General features: G+C 39.9%; 1 protein-coding gene across 2 annotated transcripts in view; it reads right to left on the bottom strand.

The window, feature by feature from the left end:
* pik3r2 (phosphoinositide-3-kinase, regulatory subunit 2 (beta)) overlaps positions 1-15790 on the bottom strand; it is a 34694-nt gene extending 18904 nt beyond the window's left edge. The window contains exons 1-2 of one of the 2 annotated variants that reach the window (XM_061044361.1): positions 15558-15790; positions 6686-7582 (exon numbers count right to left, since the gene is read on the bottom strand). In XM_061044361.1, coding sequence (XP_060900344.1) covers positions 6686-7004 — 319 coding nt within the window. In that variant the 5' untranslated portion in view covers positions 7005-7582; positions 15558-15790. Of the gene's footprint in view, positions 1-6685; positions 7583-9283; positions 9404-15557 lie in introns of those variants that run through there. The other variant, XM_061044362.1, reaches the window with a different exon arrangement.
* Between the last annotated feature and the right edge of the window lie 348 nt (positions 15791-16138).

Here is a 16138-nt window from a genome sequence, read left to right as displayed (position 1 = left end):
AGGACAGAAAGTGTAGGTTTGCACACTTTCGCTTTAACAAGTATGTCCTGTTCAAGAAGGCTTTCATCATTACATACATGATCTTAAGACAGTTTTTCACTTTTATCCAGATAAGTTCAAAAATCAACACAGCATGTACAGTATATCTTCATTCAACATCTTTTGTGTCAGTGAAAAAACGATAGTCATGTGAGATGTGAGCTATCTAGACATGAAGCAATAATGGTCTGGTGAAAGAATCAGATACCGTCTCTGTCTGTTTGCACTGACCGGCTCACTCAATCCAAAGTGAGTCCGGACAAAGCAAAGCTATGTAATGCAAAATATTTGTTTTGTATCTTCTGCATCAGCATGCTTATGTAATGCTGCTTGAAGCTGCTCTGTAACATTCTCCTTTTAGTACATATTATATATGTACTAAAAATATTTTTTAAATGTTCTATAAAAAATGATAAGAGTAAAATAGAGCTTGCAAAATGTTAAAATCTGTTAGAGTAAAGCATGAACGTAATAGTGTTTTCTCACCAACTTGCAAATGATGTCATTGCTTTGTGTTGTATATTGTAGAAGTAGATGTAGATGAAATCACTTATTTTCCTCTAAAATCCATGTTTTCCATTTTAATTCTTCTGAATTCTGTGTTCTAGGTCATGGATCATTTTATCAGATAAGGAAATTCAGAAATGATTAAAAAAATACATTTGCTTGCCATTATATTTTAAAAAGGTCATAGTGCCCAGGCGACCCCTGCTCCCTTCTGGAACCGCGCCTGCATATAAGTGAACAAGGGAGCGTGCATTTAGCATGCACTATATCTTCAATGTTCGGATATAACGCAGCGCTGTTTAACAGAGTCTGTTTGGAGAAGTTCATAGACTACAAAAGGCTGTGGGAAGATGTTCCAATCGATCATTAAGTTACTGATTGTTGATAAATGCAGGAGCAGTGACAGATGGACAAAAGTCGAGCAGGCACTTTGACAACTTCACGTGCATTCCCACCCATAAAGACTTGGTCCGTACAGACCACGAACTGTGTCCGGTTGTACAAAAGTAAACAGATGCACGTGATGGCTGGCTTTCCTGTGTGTGTGTCAGCACACTCCTGCGATGTTCCGACATGCAGACAGAATACGAGCAGTTTCCACAAATTCCATTTTCTAAAGTTGATTCCATTTTCATAGTCAAATTCCGTGATGTCTGTTGTCTGCATCACGGAAAATATAGGGCCCAAATATTGTTCAAAAATACAGTCAAGTTATTTGTTTTTATTTCGTTTTAAGAAGACACAGTTCGGTCAACCTAACTTTGATTTGCTTGTTACATTTTAGATGCATTCGGCTGCTTCTTTTGGGTCACCTTCAAGACTGTCCGATTAATTATGAAGTGTTCATTAATAAATAAATAATTTTGACTGCTGATTTTCTTCCCTTTCTCTCACAGCATAGGGACACATGCTGTCTTTTTTACATTGACTGTATAAAACATTGATGCAGACTCAGTGATGTCAACCATTGGTTCCTGATTGGAGTTTTAAAGCCCAACAATGGCGGTCCTCAGATTGAAAATTCTGTCTCAACCTAACTTTTGGTCATCAAGGAACAGGCAAAGCTGTCAAGCTGAGGCGGGCCGTAAGCCTCCTGGCAATCAGCTACAACCCGCCTACCCGTTAGTCAACTCAACCACACCTGTAAGTATGAATAACTCTTATCTCTCATAAAGAATTAAACGGATGATTAAACAGTTCAGTGTATGCTGATGAAGACATTAAATATAAAGACCAAAATTTGAATAGCCAAAAAAATAAAGATCCATCTGTACTAGGATATCACAGACTAACCTAGAAAGGCAATGCCATTAAACTGAATCATAATTCTGCTTTATTTCACCAGATTGAACCGCCAGGAATTCGCTGACCTCTGTCCACTTAATTAAAAGTAAACTTCTTTATCAACAAAATAGGATTACATTTGCCCAAAATTTCTAACCACACCAGTTTCTCAAGTATGTGTTTCTTGTGCAGAGTGTTGACAAGGCCAGTTGGTGTCTGGCTCATACATGGTGTGAATGTTGCTGGTCAGGTTTCACTGCTAAACGTCCTCGCTGCATCCAACCATGTAGACAGGCCAAGTATCATGACTGGGCACACTATCCATTCCTCTATCACAACATACTTCAAAGACTCACATGTACAAGTGAGGCGCTGCAATCATGTAAAGACTGAGTAATGCATCTGGTTTTATGAGCCTATGAGGAGAGACATATTCATGCAGAGAGGTGATATAAAACCTGTAATTGCAGGCTGATTGAGGCATGTTTCACGCAGCATGACTAGAGACCAATTTATCCTAAAATATCTCTACAGTATCACCAGGCCTTCTAAAGGATAAGTTGATCTTTTAGTGAAGTGTGGTGTTATATTGTAAGATGTTAACATCATTTTGTCCACACTGGACAAAGGGAATCCAAGCGGATGAAGGGTGCACTCACACTAAGCAATCCATACCATGCCCAAGCACGTTTGACCCCCCATAGTCCAGTAGTTTTGACTAGTACGAGTGCTCTAATTCTCAAGCCCAGTACACTTCCTTGGCCCTGGCATGGATGTTATAGGTGGGCTTCAGCATGGTACAGTTGCTCATGCACTGAACATGGACATGAAGTCTAATCCATCCCTGTCTTCCATTATCGAGAAATCCTGGAGTGTTATCTGACTCAAAATAAGCCACAAAGTCAGTAAAGTTGCAGTTTTCTGTGTTGTTTTCTGATATGTGGACGTCGTGGACCCTTTTATTTTTTGTGTCATGCATTTGTTGTGTTACGACATTATGTACAAGAGGTAACCGTGCTCAGGCCCGGTTAGTGCTGGAGCAATGTGAGTGCAGGCCAGCGGGTTATTGTATCATCTCTAAAAAGTAATAGGGTCCAGTTTAATAATTAGTGCATGTCAGATTTCATTCAACATTGATGCCAACTTCTCAAAGTGACAAGACAAACTTTCTTTTTACAACTTTGTCTTTTTATGTACAAACAAGTACAACACCATTAAAGCCACTGAGGACAAACAGTACCAGGGGTGTACTATCACAACCAAAGCAACCTCCTCTTTGAAACTTTTAGTTTTCTACCTTTGAGAGTAGCTATTTTTACGATCTTTTCAGCATCAACAACCAACCCAAGCTCACTCTAGATGCTTCCATCATTCTGCAAAAACAAACTTAGACTGTTACTTTTTTTCACTCCAGCCTAGAGTTAGCGACTGTACGTTATTCATTCAGTTTCTGGTTTGCTAAAGCCATTAATCTGAAGATGACTTCACACCTGAATTAGTTTTCATTGAAAAATCCAAGGATTTAATTATTTTCAGCTCTTCAAACTGTAAGATGCAAAGTGTCCTAAACTCAAGGAGAATAGAACAACATTTAGGAAGAAACCAAATACAGCTGGTTCTTATATTTGCAGTTGGATTGGGTGACCTTGGCTTACAATGTAGCCTTCATCTCCCTCCCTCTCCAGCCTCTCCATATCTCTTCCCATTCACTTTCTCCCCCGTCTCAGCCCCTCACCCCCACACCCCCTTCATGTGTGCTTTGAAAGTGTTTTCCTGGTAAGGCACAGGGAGCGGAGAACGAGTGGAGGCCTCTCCTTTCTGAGAACTGGCCCCGCTAACATGGTTTATAGCCGCCCAGAGACAGTATCAGACGTGTATGTGAATCAGGGAGAGAGGCTCCAAAAAAAGAGGGTGAGAGGGGGGAGGGAGTGCGCGAAGGGAGGACTTTTGCAAAAATGCCAAGCCATGGTTCACTTCAGCAGGCAGTTAAAGTGAGGCCAGGGAGAGGAGAAAGAGAAAGAAGGGAAGAGGAAAAAAACTCTCTCTGGGTTTGTTGAATTGTTTCTCCTGCAAGTTGAGAAATGTTCTGCCTCAAAAGTCTGGGGAATGAAACTAGTTTCAAGCCACTATTTGTCTTAAAAAGTGCACTTTTACCTCTCACCCCAAGCAGCACTAACATCAAATGTGCACCACATAGCTGGATAAGTGTTAGTTTACCAGCCAAAATCTTTTACAACTACTATTATTAATCAATGTGGAAACAAATCCAAACACGGCCTTTTTCCAACTTAATTAAAGCAAACTAAAAGACACTGTGACATACACATCTTCTGTCATTAATAAACAATCTATAAGCACAACAATACAACAACATTGACATGTGCTCAAGTATCATGCATGTTGTGGACTCTATACATTAACCTGAATTCTTTCAATCAAATGTGAGTCCTGGTTTTCTTCATCTGGGTAGGGGGGTTTTATATAAACCCAGTAATATTTCTTCCAAGGACAGCTGATTTTTTTTGGCAAGATTTACACTTGTACATGTTTGTAGTAAGATTAACATATGACGTATGTACGTATGACGTATTCATTGTAGAATTATTCAAAACAACTAAATCAGCATGTGTGACTCAAAACTAAAAACTAAACTAAATTAAGTCTGAGTTATTTTGCACAAATGAAACAATAAGAAACTCTCTCTCATTAGAAAGCTGGTTCTTGTAGTGCAAAAAAAAAAGGATAACCTACAACTCAACTTTATTTGTCCCTGAAGGGCGATTTGTTTGAATATAAGTGTGGGGTTTAATAATAACAATGTTACAAAGTAGATGACAGATTTCCTTTCCTTTTTTCTGCCATTAATACAGTTATTGATTGCACATGAACTTAGTGCTGCAAACAGAAGAAATTACACTTTTACTTTGAACCTTCTCATAAGAGCACAGAAAGTTGAAACCTTAGATTAATTAATTACTGCTTATTTTCTTAAGAGTTTAGCTACTGGATAAAGAACGGATTAAACTATCTTTCCTAACCACTAAACCATTGTGCTGCCCTGGGATGCCAAATGTTACAATCCATGGGAATAGTAAACTGGCCACAGTAACAATCGCTCTATTCACACAACATGGAGGGCCTCTTCGCCTTTGGGGAGATAAAGATGATATTTTTTTTAAATTGGGGCTTGAAAATTTCTTATCTACAGTGCACTTTTAGTGCTAAGCCAAGTTATCCTTCTTTCAGGCACTGCTGAAAGTTCAAAACTCCCCCCCCCCCCCCCCCCCCCTCGTCATGGTTACACTACTGCCCCTGTCGCTCCGTATCACAGACACAAACGCCTCCTGCCCAACTGGTTTGTCTCACTGTCTGTCAAAGGACAAGGATACTGTTCCCTTCACCTGGCTCTGCTGCACAAAGTGAGGAAGTGAAGAGTACTTGTTCACTCTCAGGTTATTCTTTTATCACAACATGCAGAAACTCCAGCTTATAAGAACTCTGCAGTCTTTTGATCACAGTTATGTTATACCCTGTTTTTAGGACATTCTTAAAAAATATAAAGAGAAAAGAACTCAACTAATACATTTGAATGAGGCCCAGTACACTTTGGTGTACTCTATGAATTGCCAATTGGCTTGATCAGAGGTAATTCAGAGTTCACAGCCTACGTGCACAAAGTGGTACTTATCCCATCCGTCATAAAACACACAAGGGAATCAGACAAGAATACAGCTTTTGACAGAGGATGAAGGTTTCATATGTGAAATGATATAAAAACTTTAAATGATCTATTTTGGCCCTGTACCTATTTTTCTCTGGCATCCCATAAAAGGAAGCAATACATTTACCAGCTGCAGCCAAAAGCTATGGAGTGCAAATTATAAAGATCTTGGGGGTGTGGAAGAACTTTGGTAGCAAATCAAAGTTTTGACTTGAGGTTGTGCTCGTGAAGGTCGTCTAATCCATGCCAAGTGTTTGTTTGAGTTGGACGCTGTTGCAGCTGAAGCAAGACCATCATGAATAAATATTAGGTGTGTCTCTTTTTTCAAATTCAACCAAGCAAATAGAGGTGTAAAAGAACAGGGCACTTTATCGCTACCATTGTAGTCCCTGAACTGTTAAATCATTTTGCACAAAATACAGACACAGATACTAAAAATATGTGTTTCTCTGAACACGAGTGCTAAAAAAATCCCTCTAATATCTAAAAAAAACAACCATGTCTAAATGGTCAAAACAGCACCCCCTCCTTCTTATGCTATCCGCTCCCAAATCTGAGAAGGGTCAATAAGAAGTCATTGTGAAGGAGAGGCAAGCATTTTTGTAGCACAGATGCAGCTTGGATGCCGCAGACACATGTTAATATGGAATGAAAAGGGGACCACACAGACAGAAAGAATCAATGGCAGACATGTACAGGAGAGTCCAGTAAGTAGACAGATTAGCCCTTTATTATTCAGCAGAGAGAGTTTGGTTAGCAATGCTTCCAAGAGGTGAGGCTTATGACGTTTTTTAAGTGTAGATTAAAGGGTCAGCTCGATGTCACTGCCAAATGTGAGAGCACTATCAAAAATACCAAGGAGGCTGACAAGACACACACCAACAACGAAAAACTGCTGTTTTTAGATTTGATTGATTGTTTTAGATGATTTTTCATTCAGCATTTGTCAGCAGTCTGTTCCTGTGTGTAAAAACGGTACCAACAACAACAAAAGAAAACAAAAAAAATGAAAATATGCATGTATGGTTTTGTTCAACAAGCTTGTTCTATAAATTATCCTCTGGAATAAAAAAAGCAGGTACAGTGACACAGTTGCGAATAATTATGTGACAATGTTTAGCAAAACGCTCTCACCTTGAAACTCCTCTGGTCTTGGGGCAGCGGGAAGGGGTCTCTGGGACCTGGGTTGACTCGATGGGAGAACCATCTTGACGGGGCCCACATACTTAACGTACGTCCCTGGAAAGTCTCCTCTCTGTTTGGTGCGCTCATTGTACCCGAGGAGCCAGCCGAGGCCTTCAGGCTGCTCCTCACAGCCCTCCACATAGTTCTCAATGGACAACAGAGATGCCTTGCTGACTGTAAGAAGGTCCCCAGGCTGCAGATCCAAGTCCTCCTCCTGGTCCTTCGTAAATGCATAGAGGGCAAGGTACTGAAAACCATCAGCCGCCATTTTGTCAGGAAGGCAAGAATCAAAATGGCCACTGAATAGAGGATTAAGTAGTGCAGCCCGTGTCCCACTGCGACAACAGGGTTTCGCTAAACAGAAATCCTCCGCAAAAACCAAAGAGGCTGTAGAGTCACTAAACTCTTGTGGTGGACAGAGGGAAGGTGTGGGGAGGACAGAGAGTCACCCGAAGCTTAGAAGCATATTAAAAAGTTGATAAAGTAGCGTTCTTCTTCGGTTATGTCTGTGTCTGCAGCGGTTTCAGACCTGACCAGTGTTGATGGACTGGTGCACTTTCCGCAGCTTGATACCCCGGTTGAGCCAGATGATTGAGCAGAGGGAGAGTGTTGGCAACATGCTCCTTCAAGCAGTGGAAACCTTCTGGCTGGGTGCTAGTGGAGCAGCCTGGTAAATAATTTTTCGCCAGGCACGGGCCCTGCGTCGTCGGCTCCCCGCGGTTAAAAGAAGCAGTCTGATTGGACGACGTGGGGCAGAGTAGGATGGTCCTTAATCCTCTCCGGTTCTCTCAGACTACCACATCATCCAGACAGAGATTATGACCGACCTGCATGACATGAAGCCCCCTAAAAAAAAAAAAACAAGGAAAGAGGGGAATTTTTTTTTTTAAATTTGGGTCAAAAATCAAATGTACCATCATGAAAAATAGAAAATAATGTCAATAACTTTTGCTTCCATACGAAAAAAACGTATAAATTAAGCACTAAACAGAGTACGTATGTAAAGCTTAAAGCGGTGCATTAAAATGGCGAACTGCAGCAGCTCCATGCATTTGTGCAATGTTCGGTTAGAACGGAGAGATCGGGTGATGCTGCTGCGTCATGACCAACAGCAGACTAAGTCCCTGGACAGGAGCCTCCATTCCCTCCATTCTACATTCACACACTCACAGCCTTCAATGACGAATCACACTTTCCACAGGAGCAAGAAGTTTCACTCTGAAATAAATGTCCCCTTCCAACTTACACAACATCATGTGCGATTAGCAGGATCCGAAGAGACTCATGCGTAATGGCGAAGAAAACATTTTTTCGCGTATCGTGCATGCAAAGGAAAGTAGGACCTGCACCACGGCTGTAGGGCAACCAGAATGTTCTGAAACATGCAGAAACCTTTGCAACAGTTCCCCTCGGTAGGAGAGAAAAAAAGAGAGCTCCGTGTTGCCTGAGAAATATTTTTGGCTTCATTCTGTCAAAATAGCTAAATCACAAAGTACAAAGTCGACCACCAGATAAATTATCGAATGGATGATCAACTGAGTATCCAAAGCCTGGCACAATATGAGGAAAAAGCTAATGTTCCTTTGCATTATTTCACACTCCTTCCTGTCAACGGTTTAAAAGTATCAATATATAGAGCAAAAAGGTAATCAGGGGCCGATATCAAATATTCTCTCGTAGAGATGATTGAAAGGCCCAATAAAATGCAATGCACAAGTGGGCAGAAATCCTCGTATAACAGCAACATAACGGTTTGAAAAGGCTGGCTTAAACCACAGCAATTATATCCTTAAGAAACTCATTTTTGGGGAAAAAAAATCATAATTTCAGGGGGTTAAAATAGAAGAGATTTTAAATTATTATTTTAATATTCACCACCAAATATGGTGAAATGATGTCTCTTCTATGGTTGATTGATGTTTGAGCGGCGGAAAATAATAATGCTACAAAGTTCAAATTGAAAATCTTAACATCACTGAGAGATCAGACTGAGAGTGAGGAGGAGAGAGAGATTAGGGTTTCCAGATTAAGAATGACATCTGTGGTTTGTGGACCCACCAAGGACGATGGTCCAGTTAAACTCTCGTGACATGATGAGGAGATGCCAGAGAGGAGATGAAGCAGGTAGAGAGGCAGGGTGAGAGGGACGCGAAGGTGGGTGGAAGTTGTGGTCCTGTATGTCAGAAACTATTTGGGGCAATTTCCCGAAACATCCGAATCCAAATAACCAAAGGCCTGGTTTTTCGAGGCCCGATGTTGTGCAATCATTTCATAAACGCTCCTGAATGGACAATGATTTGAGTGATGCATTGCAGACGCTTAAATAAAACAAGGTGAGAGCTTTGTAAATAAACCCTAAAACCTCTGTTTTGCATCTTTGAATGCCAAAGTGCATGCTTTCGAAACCTTAGTCTAGATTATCCCCTCTCCCCACACGACATTCGTAAAGCGAACGCGCATTCAAACGTTCGTGAGTAAGAATATCTTCTTTATAAATAAAAAAAGGAGTTATGGTGATAACAGGAAGCAGCAGAGTCCAACACTCACCCCACTTTTGGTTCAGAGAGAAGCCGGACAGGCTCAGCCAGACTCTCGGTCCAACATCCTTCGAGTCGAGAAGCAAGAGGTGCCAGGCTAGACACGTGGCACTGGCATACCCAACCACAGCCCGCAATCCTCACACCACCATAACCCCCCCCCCCCCCCCAACCCTAAAACCCCCCTCCCTCCTCTCTCCACCTGCTCTACCCCCCCCTCCAACTCCAAACACACACAGTGTTGCCTCCAACTGACAACTCCCCCCATCTTCAACCAGCGAAAAAGTCCAGTCGTTTTTCCAGTTGCCGTGTTTTGTTTATAGTCAGAGTGCTGCAGCAGAAAAGAGGAAGAAAGTAGACAAAGTGAAAGATAAAGCAGTGTGAAGGGAGTCCTCGCATGCTGTAATCCTCTTTCATTATTCAGTTCCGGAGCAGAAAAAGTCATACGAGGTGAGAGAATAGTCATCTGTGTCTCAGTCCTGGTCTGATAGTGTTGTAGTAGCTCAGCAGCAGAAACAGCTGTCAGGCTCAGCGTCACTGGATCCATTTCCCTTTTTGAAAATGACTTTTTATTCAGTCAGAGAACAGAGCGACAGAAAGCAGTAAGAAACTAGAGTGAGACTGAGAGACGGCGCACTTTGCTATCAGCAGAGTCCACACGGCTGAGGGAGACCACAGGAAAATAATTAATGAATAGGCAGCAAGTAACTCGCTGTTGCTAGAGAGAGGGAAAGCTAATCCTGCACTCTGATTGGCTGCTGCTCGGGCCATGTGCTCAGCAGTCACCAGAGAAGCCAGGCAAATCAAGGAAATGTTCTAATATTAGAAAATGTATCTAGGCAGTGATCAAACATCTGACCTAAACAACTCCAGCGTGTCACACACACTTGACTTTTCTCATCTCTGCAGCTGGGATGATGGCTCGGTTTTTTGATGAAATTATGATTTAAAGCAAATGAAACTGCAGCAGGATGATGATGAAGAGCATAACATGGATAAACTGCAAGCTGCTCCTGATTGGAGGGTATTTCATGAGTCATGTTGGAGATGTGCAATGGGATGAGAGGGGGAGATTTATGTTTTCTTAGTTGACAGGGAGATAAATGTGATGGTTACATGAGGAAAAAGTTAAAAAAAAATCACTCTGGCATTCAAAAAACAGAAATCATGTGAAAAAGCAAGCTACAGACACATTTTTGCTTATTCAGTGAAACAGTATCTGCTCCACAAATGTGCAATTAAAAAAGTGATCTAAAAATATGTCAATATAGATATTCATATTTCGTAATTCTTAGTTTAACTGTGGGGGAAAGTGAGACCTAGATTAAACTCAAAATGGCATCAAGACGGTCCTCTGCAGTCGTTGAATGAGTCGTGATGCGTTTAGTCAGCCAGTAGAGCTCTGACCTGTTCATTATACACCAGCATGCATAATGTAAAATGGCAAATAAGCTATTCAGAGCATCACTAACACAGTTGGCCGATACAAGAGCTCCTGACACCACAACCAAAATACCGTATATGTTTATGTATATTTCAAGAGAATGATTTTCAACTGTTGTTGTTGAAAAGAAAAAATAAGGTTTGGTCATTTGAAGTACCAAAAGGGGAACATGTGACTGAATGTTGTGATAATTTGCTGCGCTTTCATGTTTTAGGTCAGTGCAAAATAAACATCAGTTTGAGATTAGATTGTTGGTTAAGCAAAATATCTGAGGATATTATTTGATTTTTAAATTTGACTCTTTGCTCTATTTCTTGATGATGCAGAGATCATTAAAGCCACTAAGAGAATAACTGGTGGATCTTTAAACTGTTGCAGCATATTTAATGAACAGACTAGATTTGACTAGTATTTGGTAATATAGATCAAATCTTCTGTCACATAAAATATAACTTCATCATGTAATATTGATATGTTGGTGTATCATTTTATAGTACATTTTAACAAAATCAACCACATGGAAACAAATACAATATATAGTTCTAAAGTTGCCTGATGATGTACTACGCTTTGTCATATAGACTAACTCTACATAAACATTAAATAATAACCTTGTGACATAAACTATCTCGAAAGGCATCTACCACATTTGTTTGAGTCAATGAACTTGTCAGTGGTCTCTAGTAAATAAACGATATTCTTAAGCAGTAATCCTGTCATCTGTGTTCATTTTGATTTATGTTGCCTTTAAGTAAAGCTCCCATAAAGTGAATCCAGGGTCTGTTATAAGCTTGTTGTGAGTAAATATATATATATATATATATATATATATATATATATATATATATATATAAAATTCATTGCCTGTGTAAATACAGATACAACACATTTCATTCTGCCAACATCTTCAATTGAGATTCAATAACAGTGATATCTATGTGGATCAGTGTAAAATAAATATGCCAATAATCTTTCTACTGAATCTTCTTGAGTGTGACTGTAAACGTGCCGTTCTCCTATAAATTGAAAAAAAGAAGTGAACTGAGCCAATGTGATTTTGACCATTGGATGGTAAGGAAACCTCTTTTAAATGTACAATATGTAGCATTTTATGACAATGTTTACATTAAAATATCTAAATTGATAAAAAAAATTGACTAAACCTTAAATATATTTTACTTACTACTACCTCAAATATTTTCCAACAGGCGGCCGCCCTGATGAACCGCCCTGACAGACAGATTGTTTATTGTTGCCGTGGAAACACCGGATGTTAGACCGCTACATTAGGAAGCAGGAACTGTTACTGAAAGCTGCTGTACTGTTGTTGTATGTGCTGCTTTGATAAAAACGTCATGTAAATTATCTTAGATACATCATCATAACTTATTAATAAACATATTCTCTTCCTCAGGTCTGTTTCGCCTGTTTGTCTTCACGAGCTCAACGCGGAGTTCGTTTTCACCCTATAATGACCAGCTTCACATTTGAAAGCAGAGTTTATGTCCACATCATATATACGGTCTGTACTTATATATACACATACAACTGTAGGTTTAGAGAGAACTGATGTGCTACAGATCTGGCATTGTGGTCTTATTATTTTTACACTGTTAAAAGGAAGAATGTGCAAAATTTTACACATTAATACAGCAGAAATCAAGTATATCCTATGTAAATGTCTCTCTGACTGTCTACAATGATGGAGAAGCGTGATGGCAGCGAGTCTTGCCAGCTGTACTGTTGTCAGAGCCGTGTTTACGTCATGTTTACATCATGTTTACATCATGGACAGGACGGCCTATAAAGCTGTTTTAGTCAAGGACATGTCAATTAATGTGCAATATGAAGCTACGTGTTAACCGAAGTGTGCTAACATTAGCCTGCTAACACAACAATGCAGGCCAAAGGCAATTGCTTGAGCAAAGGCACAATGTTGTGTCTTAGGGCACGGTCACACTGGCAATCTGTACCGTGCCTAAGCACACTTCACCACTACAGCTCGTTTGACCAGTGTGACCGCTACATACCGTGCTCAAGCACGGTACACTTCGTTGGCCCTGGCACGCTTCGGAGAGGTGTTCTTTGGCACGGTACGGTTCATGCACAGGCACGAGCACGTGGGTAAACAACGTTAACAGTCTTTATTATGGAGATATCTGGAGTGTTCTGGCTGTATTTGACTAAAATGACTCAAAGTAAAGACACAAAGTAGCTGTCATGTTCTCCGATGTCTGGACGCAGACTCAACCGCGCGTCTCTTTTATATTTTTTATTTATTTATCGCTGTATCTGTACAGGACAACATTGCCAGTGTGACCGCGCTCTTAAAGACAGTTTATAGATTTCACTCTCAGATTATAAATTCCAACTCAGTGGTTAAAAAACGTATTTTGTATTTATTTTGGTATCAGCAGAAACCCAGGTGTTGTGTAAAACATGAAGGACAGAAGTTTAACAGAAAAATGAGTAAAACTGAATTTAACAATATCAAAACTTTTATTGCACATTATATTTCTCTCATACTATGCTGCTGGCCTAATTCCATGCATCAACAATGCTGCACTTTTCTCTTGTTCTTAAATGTTAGCAACTGTGACAGATAAATGCACTGCCCAATATTTATACATTTAGGTGGACACACAGTTATTGCTTTAAAGTCTGTGTATGTGTTGGCCCTCTGCTGCCCTGCGGGTGAGGAGCTGACTACAGAGACACCACGCATGCAGCCTGGCCTCAGGCCATCTGTCCACATGGAACTGAAAAATCTACTGCGCCACAGGGAGGACAGGCAAACTACAAGGCAGCTTGTGACAACTTATTTTTCATCCTAAAATGGGAGCTCTGGCACTTTATGATTTGAGTAATGTTCACCTGAACTCTATCTGTCCTTAATGAGGCTGAAAAGCTCACTTCACTAAATAGAAACATCTGCTGGGAAGATTATGTAGCACTGAGACGGTACTTTTCAGAAAGTCGAGTATACCACAAGGCTCTGCAGTTAGACAGAACTTACCGTAATAATCAGGAGTTACAAAAAAGTGGCAACTTGAAAGTTAAGTTGGTGTAAAATGCAATCTTAAGTGGCTACGTTGACAAATATGAACATTTTCAGTTCAGCGAAGGAAGGAAATCTGTGAAATATGAAAAGTTGGCACCATCACAAGCTCTTTTAACTGCGTAGTTAGCATGTAGTGAGGGTAAGTAAGACTAATCCTTATTTCTTTAACCGATCTAAAAACAGTCTGTTAGTTATCCAAACAAATTGCGTATTTTCCCCACACAGTAAACCTATTAATAACACAGCATTGGCAAAGCTTATCAAGTTCACATAACTGAGATGAAAAGAGAAACCAGTTTTTCTAGATTAGTGATGAAGTAAAAAATGTAAGCGCCACCTTTATCAAATCATTAATGTGTGCATTTGACAGGTTTTCAGTCTGTTACTTGACAGTGTTACTTCAAAAATACAAATGATCTAAATATTATTGCAGGATGTGTAGAGGTAAAACAGTGGTTATCTATCAGCGTTCATATTAGCAATCAATCACATACAAGACAACGGTTTCCAACAATTGGATTCCTGAATATATTATATATACATATATAGGCCTATTTATATATATTTCTCAAACTATCACATGCTTTTCTTGGGAAAGTATCCAAGCTCAGACCCTTCAGGGTTTTAACGGAGCAACACTAAACTGTCCTTAAAGCTGTACTTTGTTGCTATTTTGATCAAATACCAACATTCATGTTTAACTATATCCTCAAGCTAAAGGACGTATTAAAAAAAGAACCACCATTGTGCTGCTGTTTAGTTGCTGTGTGTTGTTTAGTTGATTAAGCCCCACTGACATATGACTCTTAGATCTAAGATCCACTGTTTGTGGAAGTTTAAATTAAAAAGAGCCATGCGAGTCATTCTGAACACTTTTAAAGAAGAGTAGTAAAGTCTTTACCACAAGTCATGCGTTATATTGATAAAGCAATGTAATGAAGGAGTGACATTTGGTTGCATAATGCTTGATTCAGTAATTACAAAGGAGGAGGGTGGTGGGGGTCTTCACACAGTTGAGTGGCTTGTTTTATTATGCAAGTGGCACAATTTTCATTAACTCCTTGGTTCATGCCAAATCCTCAAAACCAGATATGAGATGTTATACACACAAACACACATCATGTCAGGCCTTCAGCTATATGAGGCCTCCTGTGGTCTGCAGTCAATGTAAAGGCACTATTATAGTATAACATACACTATCAATGTGAAACTCATGGAGCACACTGCACAGTGAGCTGTGTTCAACTCAGGCAGTTCAATTTGTCAACATTTGTATCATGAAAAACATTTTGATTTGAGCATTTAGCTTAATGAATTACACCCTTAAACGTGTAGGTTTAAATTCGGTATAAATCCACAACTTTAACTCTAATTTATAAGATAGTTTAAAAGTCCTCTTTATCATAATCTCTAGGCATATCAAGCCTAAACAAAACACACACAACATAACATTAGTATTATTATTATTATTATTATTATTATTATTATAACATTAGTACTTAAAATCCACATGAATGTTTCACTAACGTAACGGGCTCAGCGTTACACGTCAACTGGTGAGTAGCGCGAGCAACGTGCTGCAAAACTACAAAAGTTGCATTTTAGCGCAAGTTGTAAGGTTTAAATAAATAAAACCAACAGGACCACTGAGGTAAAACTTATTGAAGTAGATTAAAAGTCAACAGCGTGAAGTTGCGTGCGCTGAGCACACTTGCAGCCTCCATTTTCCAGTACAGTGTTTGCTGTACTGGAAATGTGCAATAACTTGGAAAAACTCACCCGCGGATATTTCTTGACTCTTCTCACTTTTTGTCTGCGGCGCTTTAACACTTCAAAGTGGACGACAAAGTCCGTGTGGTGTCTTTTTTGAGGACGAAAGCTTCTCCAAGTGCATTAAACTTGAAGCAAACCCTTTGCTCATTAATTGCTTCGCCTTCTTTCTCTCGCTCTTTCTTTCTTTTCCCGTTCATGACTCCCTGCTCCCCTACACAGCCATTTTCCAGCTCAGCACGGCGCAGGGAAGGGAGAGTGCGTGGGAACTAATATGAAGAGCGCGGAAAGGGACGAAGCCGAGCGGAAAAGCCCGAGCGATTAGTGAGGGGTCACCGAATGGCCTCGGCTTACAAATTACATTTTGAGGCTGACAATTTTGAGCCTTTTGAGACTGTACATTTCTCCTCCTTTGAAATAAAACTATTGTTTGTTTAAATAAAATGCGTTTTTATTTCATATTGAAAGGACATAGGGACATCGTCTTTTATTAGCTTACCATTAATATCTTCCCCCGAATCTCCCAAAGATTTAATAGGCCTACGTATTAAACTCATTTACTTCTTCAGACATTTCTAGCTCTGTGAGTG

This window comes from Labrus mixtus, chromosome 8 (genome assembly GCF_963584025.1).
Source record: "Labrus mixtus chromosome 8, fLabMix1.1, whole genome shotgun sequence".
NCBI lineage: Eukaryota > Metazoa > Chordata > Actinopteri > Labriformes > Labridae > Labrus > Labrus mixtus.
This window is presented reverse-complemented; position numbering and strand designations above follow the sequence as displayed.